Source organism: Lucilia cuprina, chromosome 4, assembly GCF_022045245.1.
Source record: "Lucilia cuprina isolate Lc7/37 chromosome 4, ASM2204524v1, whole genome shotgun sequence".
Taxonomy (NCBI): Eukaryota; Metazoa; Arthropoda; class Insecta; order Diptera; family Calliphoridae; genus Lucilia; species Lucilia cuprina.
Window position 1 is genome coordinate 64,348,045 of NC_060952.1, and position 16,359 is coordinate 64,364,403.

The 16,359-nt window shown below is 35.2% G+C and overlaps 1 protein-coding gene and 1 long non-coding RNA gene across 2 annotated transcripts; both read left to right on the plus strand.

The window, feature by feature from the left end:
* The first annotated feature begins 4,541 nt into the window (after positions 1-4,541).
* Positions 4,542-5,401, plus strand: LOC124419507. Its single transcript, XR_006940653.1, has 3 exons — positions 4,542-4,810; positions 4,875-5,015; positions 5,073-5,401. It is a non-coding gene; the product is annotated as an uncharacterized LOC124419507 (long non-coding RNA).
* Positions 5,402-5,904: 503 nt separating this feature from the next.
* Positions 5,905-16,054, plus strand: LOC124419246. Its single transcript, XM_046947869.1, has 9 exons — positions 5,905-5,941; positions 6,091-6,134; positions 6,382-6,397; positions 7,307-7,365; positions 7,732-7,802; positions 7,920-8,017; positions 15,431-15,583; positions 15,648-15,789; positions 15,858-16,054. Exons 1-7 carry the CDS (start codon positions 5,905-5,907, stop codon positions 15,451-15,453), a joined length of 348 nt encoding a protein of 115 aa, XP_046803825.1. The 3' UTR covers positions 15,454-15,583; positions 15,648-15,789; positions 15,858-16,054.
* Positions 16,055-16,359: the final 305 nt, after the last annotated feature.

Below are 16,359 nucleotides of genomic sequence, written 5' to 3' on the forward strand. Positions count from 1 at the left end.
AATACTTTAAGTAAAAATTTTAATGTATTTTGTTTTTGTTACGATAATGAAATACAAATAAAACTTTAGCTCAAAGTGATCATACGTAATCTAGAAACAGGACCTAAACGCGCTAATAGTTTAAAAAACATTGAAAGATAAGATTTAACTCAAATAAATCTAAATAGGTTAAAATGCAATGTTCATCAAATGAAAGACGAAACGTACAACTTGAAAAAGTCTTTAAATGCTTATAACTCCTAAACCAATTAAGATAAAGATAATGGAAATGGAAGCCGTTTAGAGTTGTTAACTTATTCCTAAAATAGTATTTCAATGTAAAATATGACAACTTACTTTTTAATTTAATTTATATAATCCTTGAAGATAATTACTTTTTGGTATATATTTAATAAACTTCGCCAAATAACAAAACCTTATTAAATGTTTATTAACTTTTAACACATCACTGTCATATTGTTTTTTATTACTTTATCACATTATAATTTCACTATTTTTCTATGAACTTTAAATTCAATAACTCATTTAAGTTTAACAATGAATAATTAAAACTAAACATGACTGGACAAAACATCACTGAACTGAGCAAAATTTCTGCATTATTTATTTTTTCGCGTTCACGCTAAAAATGGAGTATTTATATTTTTTTGTTTTTGTACTCTTCTTACTTTCATCCGGAAGTAACCTAAAACTATACTTTCAGACGGCGAAAACTAGAAATCAATGTATTTTGTTTTTGTAAGATGTGTGCTCTCGTCTGACAATCGTCCAGAAGTGACTAAAATCCACACTTCCAGATGAATAAAATACAACATTAATGTAAACATTAATTTCAAACTGTCTTCCAGAAGTGACATAAACATACAAATCAAGAAGATACAAATTAGGAAACAATGTATTTTGTTATTGTAAAATGTGTGTTCTCACCCAACTCTCATACAAAAGTCACTAAAACGTATACTTCCAAATGAAAAAAAGTTCAACAGTCATGTTTTTTTGTTTAAGCAAAATGGATCATCCGGAAGTAACTTAAAAGTGTATTTCTAGAAGACGAAAATTCGAAATCAATGTATTTTGTTTTTGTAAAATGTGCGTTCTCGTCTGACAATCGTCCAGAAGTGTTTCTGACGTGGCGTCTGGGGTGATGCGCAATAGTTTTGTCTTCTAAATGTTTGAAGGGTAGAGGTAGATACAACTGTCAAAGTACACCATTTAGAGTTGCCACAATCCGAAAAAGATATGTACATCTATCTAGGGATTTCCATACAAAATACAGTTTATAAAATAAAAATTTTGTTTGTGAATAATTTTTCAATTCATGTATAATTTTTAATAAATTTTATCTTATAATACATATTGTCTTTTTGTAAGGTAAATTAAAAAATAACACGGTGGCAACATGTAAATTTTTTGACAGAAATATCTCCATGTGTTGTTTTTGTAGAATTGACTTCACCTTATAAGTGCACCCTGGTGGTGTTATTCAATCAGCTGATAATTTTTTTCTTAATTCGCCTAGATTACGTAGCTGTCACAGTTTGTTATTGTTTACATTTTTAGATTTAAAAATGTCCGTTAAACGGAAAAAACTTCGTTACTTACGCAAAAAATCTGAAAATACCAAGCATCTCTTAAACAAATATAATTTTATTTAAATAATGATATAATTGCATACAAACATTTTATTTAGAAAATATTCAATATTCAACATATTAACATGATAACGTGATTAACAAAAAAACTCTTCCGGAAAATATGTACATAAAAAAGTACATATTTTCATGAATATGTACTTTTTTATGTTTATTTTTCACAAAAAATTAAGTTTTACTTAACTTCATACACTCACCTTAATTTTGCAAATTAATCTTCCGGAATAGAATTTTTCTTTTGAAACAAGATTCAATTTAGAATATATTTTCCGCACAAATTTCAATATCTTCATTTTTAATTAAACTAATTATCAACCCAACCTTATGGGATGATAGGATTTGGAAAAGAGTTACCAGGGCACAGTGGGGCAGAATCGAAATTTTTTGGAAATAAATCTGGCATTTCTAAACGGCTGATCCGATCGGTATAAAGTTTGACGTGAGCGTAGCCAAGGAGTATTCGACTTTAAGTTTTGAAGATGAACCCCGCAGATGCCCCAGGCGCTGTGGCGGCTCAAAGTAGGATACCTACGACATGTAAAATTTTTAAACTCGTGCCATTTTTTCACTTAAATACAAACATTTTTAAATTTACTGACAAGTTCTTAAAAAAACATGCTTGGACATACTACTTATCTCTTATAATATCCGAGTTTTAGGCATTTAAAAATTTAGTGATACAAAATTTACCATACCTTGGTCCGCCTTTTTTTTAATACCGGGCGTAATTTTGGACCAAATGGACTCAATTTTTTCTTCTTAGTTAGACAACAAAATAATAATATCCAATAATATACAAAAAAATTCAGATCAATATTATTTACAGATCCAAAAATATACGTTTTTTAATTTAAAAATTCAAAAAATTTTAGATTTTTGCCGTTTTTTTTTTGCCAAAAATGTGTTTTAACTCTTTTATTAATAAAATAAAATTTTTTTTAATAACATATAACAATTTTATAGTTTTCTAAAAGGTATCTTTACGCAGAACGCTTTTGCGTCCTTCCGAATATGACCTATTTTTTATCGAAACTTCAACTTTGGGCGAAAACTGGGATCAAAAAACTGAAAGCAGTTTTGGAAACCTCAATATGCTTTATATTTACTCCAAAAGTATTTTCCCAGCACTGAAAGAAATGTGGACCCTATGGGCAAAGTAAAAATCCCATTTTTGGGATTTTCATTCCTATTTTTGGGAATTGCGGGATGCCCTTTGGCCTTTGCAATTTTTTGCATTTTTTTATTTGAAATTACATGTTTAACAAGCGTTGAAAATTTCATTGAGTTCTGTTCATAAATAAAGATTTTGTCATACATTACATATTTGTTTAATTTCTAAAACTATGATTTATATCAAAATTTTAATAGGGTCGCAGATAGCTACAACAATTTAGTCCATATTTATTCCTTAATATCTTTTTTAGATAGATATGGAAATTCTCAATTTTTTACAACAATTTTCAAGCCAATATCTCAATTACATTCAAAAATGTGTTCATTTAAACCTGTATCCTTTAATTTCATATTTTTCATATTTTATTTTATCTATTTGTTTGCTTTTCCTTATAATTAAAAGGTCCTATTATGCTTAAATTTTCAGAAATTTATAACTATTCTTTACCTAAATTTTTTAGACAGATCATTTCGTTCTGTTTCGTTTATGATCATGTAGGTAAAAATATACAGGTAATGATAATTTCGATTCATTCATTAATAAGAAATATCAATGACTGAATTACAGGTTATAGTAATATAGTCCTAAATGTTAAAAGGTAGACAATTCGTAGACAAAACAGGCATATCAAAAATTGAAAACTTTTTGATGTAAAAAGTAGGTCTGTGGATGGAAATTGTAGTGGTTGTGCAAAACAAATGAAACTAGTGTTGCCAGAGTTGTAGCGGCGCTGGTATGCTCGCGTTCGCCGGGCTTGGAGCTCGCCGGATGGGGGTGGTTCTTGCTACCTCTCTAGACACCTACACACACACACATAAAAAACCATACCAGCTAAAAGAAATAAACGAAATAAAATATAAAGGGGCACCGAGTAGGTTTCTGTCTGTCTCCCTGATGGAACGTTCCTACGACCTATAACGGCTGGCAGATGTTGTGCCAGAATAAACCCTCCCACTCGGGATTGGATAATCCCGCCATGACATCCTAATATTAGGGATGTCCCAAAATTTACCCTGCAAACTTTCCTTTCCCTACTTACCCATTTATGTAGTGTAGTGGTTGTGCAAAACAAATGAAACTAGTGTTGCCAGAGTTGTAGCGGCGCTGGTATGCTCGCGTTCGCCGGGCTTGGAGCTCGCCGGATGGGGGTGGTTCTTGCTACCTCTCTAGACACCTACACACACACATAAAAACCATACCAGCTAAAAGAAATAAACGAAATAAAATATAAAGGGGCACCGAGTAGGTTTCTGTCTGTCTCCCTGATGAAACGTTCCTACGACCTATAACGGCTGGCAGATGTTGTGCCAGGATAAACCCTCCCACTCGGGATTGGATAATCCCGCCATGACATCCTAATATTAGGGATGTCCCAAAATTTACCCTGCAAACTTTCCTTTCTCTACTTACCGCCGCTTATATTGTTTAACCGATCATTTTAATTGATTAAGACTTTTAAAAATTTCATTTAAACATTATAAATGTTGGATTTTATTATCGAAATTATTCTCAAACAAACTTTAACAATATTAGATTTAAAAATTTAGTTTAGTTTTAATTTTAATTCTACGCTTTACAATTTAGATTTAGTTTTATATTTAGGCTTTAAATTTAGAATTTCAATTTAGCTTTAGTTTTCGATTTAGGTTTAAATTTAAGTTTTAAAATTTAAAATTTTGATTTAGCTTTAGTTTTAGGTTTAAATTTAGAATTTAGCTTCAGTTTTAGGTTCGAATTTAGGTTTAAATTTAGAATTTAAATTTAGCTTTAGTTTTAGGTTTGGATTGAGGTTTAACTATATGCACTCAAATTTATGTTTGCGTTTCAAAAGTTCATAATTTAGCTCGGGGACAAACCGGATCTGGCAATTCTTTTTCTGCGGCAACTAGCTGGTTTACGGGAGGCAATTATAGAGCGGGAAGAGTTCTTTTGGCTGATGAGGCTTTCCTGTCCGTCCGTATTAGGGTCCGTTCGGGTAAACCAGGTAAGTAATTGAAAATATATTTTAAGTTAACACACCTTTTAAATAATTTTGCTTGTTTTCACAGGGTTTTTGTTATAAATATATATGGCTAAGACCACCTGAGATCTCGAAATCACACGTTACTTTGTAAAAGGCCTGAGCTCAACCGTGTTCGCGCACGTTTGAAAAAAAGCAAACGGAATGGATTCGATACGATGAATGATAGGTAAGCCTAGCAATACGAATATATATTTATTTAGTCTAACCTTTCCCTTTTTTTTAGAAATTATTTAAAAAGGACACTCGTCCGGTCCGTCTTGTCGTCCGGGTGCAAACTCACAGAAAGTCGGAAAACCAAAAATTATACCAAAGCACCCCAGGCGTGGTGGTGCTGGAAAACAGCTTCTCCCTCGTTGGATGGAGTCGGTGTTGAAGTGGCTTTGCAGGTTTGTGTTTTGCTTTGGTTTAATTTAAAAATTTAGTTTTAAGTTTAGTTTTAAGTTTAACTTTAAGTTTAGCTTTAAGTTTAATTAATTCTTTTTTTAAATAAAATTGATTTAATTTATATAAAAAATAAAATCAAAAATTTAGTTTTTTTTTATGATGAGTCCACAGACTCCACCTCCTTCATCTCTCCGAGCAAAAATCAAAAAGGCCGACATTTCTTCCTTTTGGCATCTAGAAACCTCGGTTACCAATATGGCTTCAACAAATTTTCAGGAATTTGTTTGCCTACATAAATTTTTTTTAAAGCTATTTGTTTTTGTCTTATTCATCTTCTTCTTTTCAAAAAAAAAAATCCCTTTTTCATTGTGTTGCCACCTGTTTAAGTTTCTTCTACTATTCAGTAGCTCTATTACAGGGTGCACACGACAAACCCCACCACTCCTGTTATCCATCCCTGGATACAGGATGGGAGGGAAAAAAAAGCACCCTAATATTTCTGAACTATCCTAATGCCCTATAACTTTTCTGGGATTTTGGGTATTTTATTATTCCCATACAAAAAATTTGCACTATGGCAACCCGTATTCATTCGAGAACGAAAGTACAACTCTGTACCGCCGTTAAAAACTTGCCAGGCGGCGACGTACTGTGAACAGCTGATTGAATGAATGGAAGAGGAGGAGGCAAATAAGAAAAATACTACGCGTGGGTGAAGAAGAAGCACCCAAACAAAAAAATATCAATGGATACAACGAGGTAAGTAATTTTTTTTGTTAATAAACATTAAAACAATAAAAGTATTAATTTAAATAGTTTAAAACAATATAATAATTGTTTCTTTTGTTTCTTTACAGGTTCTGGTGGATTTCTATGGCCGTATAAGGGGATTTTAAATAAGGTAAGTAACAAAAACATAGTGATAGAAAAATTTATTAGTGGTGTTGTTAACTAACACAACCAAATTTTTCTTTTCTTTGCAGGGATCATGTTGGCTGCCTTGAGCCTATAGAAAAAAACTTGATGGCCGATTCCGAAAGATGGCGGATTGAAGCAGAATGAAATGGTAAGTAAAAAAAAAATGTGGAAATTATTATAAATATTTATAAGTATAAAATTTTTTAATAATTTTGTTTTAAATTTTTCAGGTTTTGTTCCAGATGGGCCAGTGGACTAGGGATTAAGGTGGTTCCGGAAATTTAAGGTAAGTGTAATGGATTATATTTGAAATATAAAAAGTGGACTTTAGTGAAAATTAAAAAGTGGTTCGGTGCAAAAAAAAAAAAAAAAATTTGGTTACAGTGTGCGTCAAAATTTTGAGTGCCGTGTAAAAAAAAAAATTTAATCGAATAAAATAAAAAAATTTATAAATTTAAAATAATTTCGGTTCGGGTTTTGGAAAAAGTGAATTCGGGTAAAAAAATATTTTGGAATTTACAGTGCGTGTAAAAAGTAAACGGGAAAAAAAATAAAATACTTGAAAAAGTTTTAACAATCGTTTCGTGTAGAATAATTAAAAGTGAAAATGTTAAAGAAAAATTATTTGATCGGAATTTACAGTGAGTGTCAAAAGTGTTCGGACAAAAAAAATTAATTTAATGAAAAAAAGTTGGAAAAAGAAAATTGTTTAAGAAATTAGAGTGGTTCTGAAAAGTGACAAAAAAAATTTAAAATTTAAATTTGGAAGATACAGTGAGAACAAAAAGTGAAGTGACAGTGAAATATTTTTTTTTCTTCAAATACAGTGGGTTGTAAAAAAAAATTTTAGTGACTGGATCTAATAGCGAGACCAACGGAAACTAAAGTTTGAAAATTTACAGTGGCCATCAGAATTTGTGAATCAGTTAAATTTAAAACAAAATTATTTGTGTAAACAAAAATGAAGTGAACCGTGACCAAAACCTTTTGTAGCCAAAACAAAAGAAAAATTAATAAAGAAAACTCTAAAAAAATCAAACCAATCCTAAATGAATAAAATAAAAGAAAAGTGAAAATAAAATTATTTCTCCAATTAAAATATCTTTTTGCTTTAATTCAAAATTAATAATTTTATAAATTTTCTTTTACTTTCAGCTAATAAAATTCAATTGGACCTGGGATTTGGCCTTGGTTGCTGCTTCCGTTCAGGAAAGGTAAGTAATAAACCTAAAACTAAATAATATATAATATATTAAGTTTTTTCTTCACATTCACGACTTAATCGTAGGAATTTGGTAGAAATGTAAGGACTAAGTTCACCAAAGCTCATAGACTAACGTCTAGAGACTTTGGCGAGAAATACCCCTTACAATTTCTCCGGAAATAAAAGTAAAAATATTCATAAATAAAATTATTTTGAAAAAAAAAAGAAAAATATATATATAAAGTGTAATTTTCTAAAAGGAATAATGAATAAAAATGATTTGATCTTAGCTTGGAATTCAGTTTGTCCTTTTAGAAGATTACAAAAAGCTAGATTAAATTAATTCAACTAATTATATTTTATTTCTCTTCCACAGGTTATAAATTCAGATTGGACCTGGACCGGAAGCTTGAATACGGTATATGAACCCAATTATTATTCTAGAACGTAAGTACTAACAAATACTGAACTTATCTAAATCAAATGATTATATATTGAAAATGACTTGTATCATCAAAATTTACTTTAGACCAAATACTAATTGTTTAGTTTTTTCTTTCACAGGTTGAATCATCAAATTTTGGTTCCTGAAGAAAATCAACAATACCAGCCAACTGTAAGAACGAGAGGAAAATTTCTCCAATCAACGAAAATTTTAATCGGTAAGTGAAAACTTTAAATTTCTATTATTAACATCTAATTTTAAGTTATTCTGTTTAGTCTAATATTAGATTTAGTATTTAAATTTGATTTAAAAGCAAACTATAGATATATTGCCTTATTTCGTGATCGTTAAGATCATAATGTTTTCCATCAAAAAAAACTATTTTGCCAGGAATAGTTCGTGTTGTGAGAACAACATACCGTAGTGATAGATTTCCCTGTTAACGAGTAATTCACGTGTTTCTACCCGAAACGCTTGTTGGATACTCGTCGCAGCTTTGCTCCCAGACAATTCAAATTGCCAAATTTTAGTCAGCGCTTAGATGACTAATAATTCCTAACCCTGAGTGCATGGTTCCAAAGGGTGCTATGACGGAATTGCATCTATGACTAGCGTCTGACGATCACAACGTGGTCATAAACGAAAATTAATATATTTAGTCTGGTTGAGCACTCGGCGAACTACTCGTTAACGGGCAAACTATCACGACTGTTTACTGTTCCACAACACAAATGAACTCCTCTGGTCGTAGGCTTTCACTAAAAAAAGAAAACAAAGTGTTAAATATAATCAAGGCAAAATATCATTAACAAAATGTTTGGTGTAGAAAGTATCTACTAACTCATTTATACAAAATACAGAAAATAAAATAGGTTTTATCATTTTGGTTCGAGCTAGGAGTAGGTATAATCGTTGGGACTAGAACCACCAAAGATGTTGAAACTATTGTTTCAAATCTTTGGCATGAAATACCCCCAACGATTTTCCTTGAAGGTCTTCAACCTCGTATAGGCTATTACCAATAGGTCTGACAATTCGGCATTTTAAAAATTTCTTGGCTAGTTTAGCATTAAAATTATTTTTGAAATCGCTTTGCTGAAAGTTACGGCGATAAACCTCTTGACCTGGTACAAACTTGACTTGACGGCAACGGGTATTGTATGTCTTCTCGTTTTTCAAATACGCTTTGTGCAGATTCTCACGAATTTTGTGCCGTACTAAGTCCATTTTTACGGGTTTTGGTACTATGTCGATTTCCGGATCATGAAGACATTGTAGTTTCTTCGCAAGCTTATATACACTTCCGTGCGAAATCATGTTCATACCGAACAGTGCGAAGTACGGCGTAACTTCGATTGATGTTTGTACTGATGACCTTAACGAATATTCTATTTCTGACAGGTATTTGTCCCACTCAGTATGATCTCCTTGTAGATACGAACGAATTGCGGACAGAATCGACTGGTTCACGCGCTCTGAGGCATTTGCCTGTGGTGAGTGGGTAGCGGTTTTTACGTGCTTGACGCCAAAGTTACAAACCATGTCTTGAAATTCTTTGCTGACGAACTGTTTTCCGTTGTCTGACACAATTATTTCCGGGGTACCAAATTTGTGGAATACTTCGGAGATTAGGAATTTTATTACATTTTTCGTATTTGCCTTTGCCATAGCCTTCAATAGCACGAACTTCGTAAGGTGGTCCAGAACGATGAATATAAATGAATTCCCGTTTTTGGACCGCGGATACGGGCCTAGAAAATCAATAAAGATTTTCTGGAACGGGCGCTCCGTTTGAGATTCCGCTCCCATGGGTGGTCGTAAAGTTGAATTAGCGGGTTTTGTTTCTCGACAGATTTGGCAATTGGCTACAAAGGTACGAACCTGTATATTTTGGTTTGGCCAGTAGAAATATTCTTTGACTCTTCGGAGTGTTCTTCCAAAACCTCCATGTGCGGCTTGAGGTGGATTATGACACTTAGCAATAATGTCTTGGGTCAATTCAAGCGGAACCCAAAGTTTCCAAGCGAAGTCTTCGTTTATTGGAATACCATCGTAAGGCAAAACTCGTTTGTAGACCAAATCGTCAACTACCTTCAAATCTGATAAACTTTCGGCATTTTCACGGATTTTGGCGATTAAGTCCAGGTAACCTTGCTCTTTAAAATAACTTGACTGCAAATCTATTAAATTATTTACTTCCGCAGATATTTCCTCCATATCATATCTCGATAAAGTATCAGGTACGATATTTTTGGATCCGGGCCGATGTTCATTAGCGAATGAAAAGGCCTGGAGGTGTAAACTCCACCGAGCTAGTCTGCCACTGAGGTCCTTATGGGACATTAACCATTTGAGGCTACTGTGGTCGGTGATGACTGTAAACGGCAACAGTTCGATGTACGGCCGGAATTTTTTTATTGCCATCACTACGGCCAAGCACTCTCTCTCGGTGACCGAATAGTTTTTCTGGGCACTGGTTAATTTATGAGAGAAGAACGCTACCGGATGCTCGCCGTCGTCTTCATCTTTTTGGAACAAAACTGCTCCCAACCCGACGTCTGAAGCATCACACTGCACGTAAAAATGCTTGTTGAAATCCGGATGTCTAAGTACTGGTGCTGTTGTAAGGGCTGATTTTAATTTGTCGAAGGCTTCTTTAGCTTCGTCCGGAAAACTGAAGACTTTTCCTTTCTTGAGAGTGTTAAATATTGGAGTGGATATGGTGGCATAGTCGGGAATGAAGCGTCTGTACCAACCAGTGGCTCCCATAAAGCTTCTAACCTGCTTTGCGGTTTTCGGGTATGTATATTTTATAATAGTATTAACTTTATCAGGATCAGGTTTTAATTTTCCTCCTCCTACTATATACCCTAGGTACTTCAGTTCCTTGAAGCAGAATTTGGACTTGGCTACGTTGATGGTCAGACTCGCTGAATCCAAACAACGCGCTACCCGATCCAGCAATTCCAAGTGTGTCTTAAAGTCTGGAGATACTATCACAAGATCATCTAGATAGACGAAAACTCTATCACGAAGTGCTGCGGGGATCACTTTATCCATTAGACGACATAACCTTTGGGCTGCATTACACAACCCAAAAGGCATGACCGTAAAATGGTAAAGTGGTCGTCCTGGCACCGTGAATGCAGTTTTCTCCTTACTAGATGCATCTAGTGGTATCTGCCAGAACGCGTCTTTGAGATCAACGCTTGATATGTAATATGTATCCCCTAACCGGCTGAGAAGACCTTCGATGTGCGGCAGAGGATAGGCGTCCTTAACCGTGAGAGCATTTAGCTTACGAGCGAGCACACAAACGGTTCTTCTCGCCCCTACGGACGAGAGTAACCGGATGGCTCCAAGGACTCTCGCTCTGCTCAATGACCCCAAGGTTAAGCATCCTATCCAGCTCTGCGTACATCAACTTCTGCACAGCTGGTGAGACGGGATAATGTCTGTCTTTAACCGGAATCGCTTCGCGGGTATCGATTGTATGACATTCGAGCGTAGTCTGGCCAAGACCTTTCTTCGTGCAGCAAGGAAATAACGCCACTACTTTTTCTAAAGCCGCCTTGTCATCGGGAGGGAGTACATGTATTTTAAGGTTGTCCTTAACCTCTTCCGACTCCGGACACAAATCCACTTCATTAGTAGAAAGACTACACAAGGCCGGGAATAGACCGAAGCTCTTCATAAAGTCTACGCCTAAGAACAGACTCCTACTTAGCGTTGGTACTAAATATAAGGTAATTTCCTTTGAAAAATTATTAAAGTTGATTATAGCTTTTACCCGTCCGACAATTTTATGTTGACTGCCATCGGCCGTTTTAACGTAGGACAGAAATTTTTGAACTGGGAGACCCGTACTCTCCACTAACTCCATACAACCTTTACCCAGACAGGAAACGGTAGCTCCACTGTCCAATAAACCATCAACCTCGTGTCCATTAATAGGAATTTTTAAATATATTCTAGCATCTTTCCCTTCATACAAACTTGTTGACATTATTTCATGCTTTACTCTTTTCCTGATTTTGTAACGCTGTCTAGCTTTCTTTATCTTGTTAGAGACCTGCCCGAAGATTCTTAATTTAGCTTCATTATATTCATGAATTCTTTGATGTAATGGTTTAATTACATGGACTTTCGGCTTTTCAGCTTCAGGAGTTAAACGCTCGGGATTAATCAGAATTCGGGTAGGTCTGGACGTAGTATTATCCGGGATTAGGGTTGGTTTGAACGAGTCTCCCCCGTTTGGGACTCGCTCCCCTTCAGGTTTCCCCGACATTTAGGGCACTTAGGCGTGACTACATCGTCTCTACCGCATCGAAAACAAAATATGCGCCTATTGGGTGATGGGCAATCCATGAAGCTATGGCCTGGTTGCTTGCAATTCCAGCATATATACCGGCTACTAGTGGCTAAGGCGTCTACTTCGGGGATAGGTGTCGGCTCTTCATCTCCAAACTGGAGTTCATGTACGCGAGCTGGGACGGAATGTCTAGCTTGAAAAGTCTGCCTTTGAGTGGTAATTAAGTTTTCGGCTCGTTTCGCCTGTTGACAGAACTCATTCAGATTAGAAGTGGTCACAGAAAATAGTAGATGTGACAATGACGGCTTTAGATTACTTTTCATAATCTCCACTAGATCTCGTTCTGAATAGGGATTTCGCTGTTGATTTCTTAGCTTCATCACACCATTATAAAAACTTTCAAAGCTTTCCATCGGCATTTGGCGACGATCCATAATTTGTTTTTGTAACTGGAACTCGTTCTCAAATCTTCGGAACTGGGTAAGGAATGCTCCCACCAACTCATCCCAGGACTGTATTGGCCTTAACTTACGTAGGTTCCAATACCAGTCCAGCGCCTGGCCTTCTAGCAGATGATGAAAACCTCGTAGGACGTCATTGAACGCGCAGTTGTAGTCCTGTCTTAGAACGTCTACTCGAAAAATGAAATCTTCAGCACTCATGGACTTCGAGGTTCCGTCGAACTTAATACCCCATTTGGACAAATCCACCTTTCTTTGAACGGCGAATGCGCCGTCAGTAGGCCAACTGGGAGCTTGTGAGGATTGAATTGGTGCTGGAAAAACTGGATTCGCATTTGGTGGTACATAAGGCGGCTGTGCGTTAGATGCTTGTCCTTGGGTTGGTTGAAAATCATTCTGCAACTGGTAATTACTAGCAGGTATGTACAATTGAGGTTGAGGTAGTTGATTCGTTACTAAATTGTTTCCTTGCCTAACAGGTGGTTGCTGCTCTACAGGCTGATGGTTAAACACTGCATTTGGCTGCCGAACAGATGTTCGCGGCTCCGTTGGTTGAAGGACCGATATCGGCGGATTAGCTGGAGCAGCAGCATTGCCGAATTCCTGTTGCAATTCGGTTCGCAACTGCCGTATTTGCCGTTGCAATTCCTCCCGCACAAAAGTAAACATATCGCCTCCTGTGGTGACGATGTTAACAGGTTGAGGAGCTGTCGGCGGGATATTTGCTCGGAACTCTTGTTGCACACTCCTGGCGGTGATACTGCTGTAGTCAGGCGATGTAATCGTGCTGTTGGAGATTGCAGACTCATTTAAAAACCCGGAACGTTCATGGGCCATAGACATGAATTGTTGGACCGCCGGCATGACGGTCGATGCCGAGGTAGTAGTTGTCGTAGCTGTGTTGGCAATCGTATACGTCGGATGCGCCGTAGGAACTACAGTTCCTGCAGTCGTGCGTGTAATGTTCTCCATATTGGAAATATTATTATGCTCAGTTTGTACACGAGTCCTAGCCGAGCGAGTTAAGACCATTCCTAATGAATAGAAATCTAGTTGGCGGAATAACCCCACAATAAAAACTCAACCAAAATAACAAAATATAATAAAATATCAAATTCGTAACAGACCGCTAGTAAAAAAACTATTTATCTCTATGATAAATATTAGCAAAATACTAGAAGAAATTCCTCCTCTTTCCCAAAGGAAAACTAAAAAAAATCAATTCTAAAGAAAGGAAGTAAAAATTTAAAAACTAACTCCAAAACGTTCGTAACGACAAAGCTAAAACGTTCTACAAAAAAAAAAAACTCAAAATTCCAAATCCAAATGAACCAAAGATAAATCTTGAAATCTCAAATTAAATAAAATCTTACTATCGGCGGTGTATTTCAGGAAAGTAAAGTTTGCAGGTAATGTAAAAAATGTATTATAGTTCGTAGTTACGTTTCTAATTGTTTCTTTTCTATTTTGGATTCAGGAGATGCAGACAAGAAAAAAAATTAAAATGGATAAAATTTTAGTAGTTGTTTCCCACAGAAAAACTTTTAAAGGTGCAACTAGATGATGGTTTGATAACCTAGAACCTGTAGGACTACCCTTACTACTTCACTGCGGACAAAACGCATGTTTCTAAAACAGATACTCTATGGACTATTGTAAAAGAGGGGGCTGGCCTTAGCTATTCTTTCTTCACAACTTGAGCATTCTCAGATATGCTATGGAAAGCTATTCTGAGAGCCTCAAATTGTTTGGAAAGGATAGGCTGAAGAATCTATAATTCTGCAGGACCATATTGTTCACACCACACGTCGCAACGCGAACTAGACTAAAATTGTCCTGTTGTCCGGGACTTACGTAGGTGTGTACAATATTGACCATGCACAATTATAGCTTCCCATCTATTGAAATGGAGAAAAGTAAAAACTAAATTTACTATTTCGTCCGACGACGTCGCAACAATTAGGGACTCTAGGTATGACCTAACAGGACTTACGTAGTCATGACTAAATAGAATTAGAAAACTAACAAAAGATCAGGCTATGGACCTACTCGGGCCCCACGTTGGGCGCCATTTATGTAGTGTGGTTGTGCAAAACAAATGAAACTAGTGTTGCCAGAGTTGTACCGGCGCTGGTATGCTCGCGTTCGCCGGGCTTGGAGCTCGCCGGATGGGGGTGGTTCTTGCTACCTCTCTAGACACCTACACACACACATAAAAACCATACCAGCTAAAAGAAATAAACGAAATAAAATATAAAGGGGCACCGAGTAGGTTTCTGTCTGTCTCCCTGATGAAACGTTCCTACGACCTATAACGGCTGGCAGATGTTGTGCCAGGATAAACCCTCCCACTCGGGATTGGATAATCCCGCCATGACATCCTAATATTAGGGATGTCCCAAAATTTACCCTGCAAACTTTTCTTTCCCTACTTACCGCCGCTTATATTGTTTAACCGATCATTTTAATTGATTAAGACTTTTAAAAATTTCATTTAAACATTATAAATGTTGGATTTTATTATCGAAATTATTCTCAAACAAACTTTAACAATATTAGATTTAAAAATTTAGTTTAGTTTTAATTTTAATTCTACGCTTTACAATTTAGATTTAGTTTTATATTTAGGCTTTAAATTTAGAATTTCAATTTAGCTTTAATTTTAGATTTAGGTTTAAATTTAAGTTTTAAAATTTAAAATTTTGATTTAGCTTTAGTTTTAGGTTTAAATTTAGAATTTAGCTTCAGTTTTAGGTTCGAATTTAGGTTTAAATTTAGAATTTAAATTTAGCTTTAGTTTTAGGTTTGGATTGAGGTTTAACTATATGCACTCAAATTTATGTTTGCGTTTCAAAAGTTCATAATTTAGCTCGGGGATAAACCGGATCTGGCAATTCTTTTTCTGCGGCAACTAGCTGGTTTACGGGAGGCAATTATAGAGCGGGAAGAGTTCTTTTGGCTGATGAGGCTTTTCTGTCCGTCCGTATTAGGGTCCGTTCGGGTAAACCAGGTAAGTAATTGAAAATATATTTTAAGTTAACACACCTTTTAAATAATTTTGCTTGTTTTCACAGGGTTTTTGTTATAAATATATATGGCTAAAACCACCTGAGATCTCGAAATCACGCGTTACTTTGTAAAGGGCCTGAGCTCAACCCTGTTCGCGCACGTTTGAAAAAAAAGCAAACGGAATGGATTCGATACGATGAATGATAGGTAAGCCTAGCAATACGAATATATATTTATTTAGTCTAACCTTTCCCTTTCCAAAAATTATACCAAAGCACCCCAGGCGTGGTGGTGCTGGAAAACAGCTTCTCCCTCGTTGGATGGAGTCGGTGTTGAAGTGGCTTTGCAGGTTTGTGTTTTGCTTTGGTTTAATTTAAAAATTTAGTTTTAAGTTTAGTTTTAAGTTTAGTTTTAAGTTTAACTTTAAGTTTAGCTTTAAGTTTAATTAATTCTTTTTTTAAATAAAATTGATTTAATTTATATAAAAAATAAAATCAAAAATTTAGTTTTTTTTTTATGATGAGTCCACAGACCCCACCTTCTTCATCTCTCCGAGCAAAAATCAAAAAGGCCGACATTTCTTCCTTTTGGCATCTAGAAACCTCGGTTACCAATATGGCTTCAACAAATTTTCAGCAATTTGTTTGCCTACATAATTTTTTTTTAAAGCTATTTGTTTTTGTCTTATTCATCTTCTTCTTTTCAAAAAAAATCCCTTTTTCATTGTGTTGCCACCTGTTTAAGTTTCTTCTTCTTCTATTCAGTAGCTCTATTACA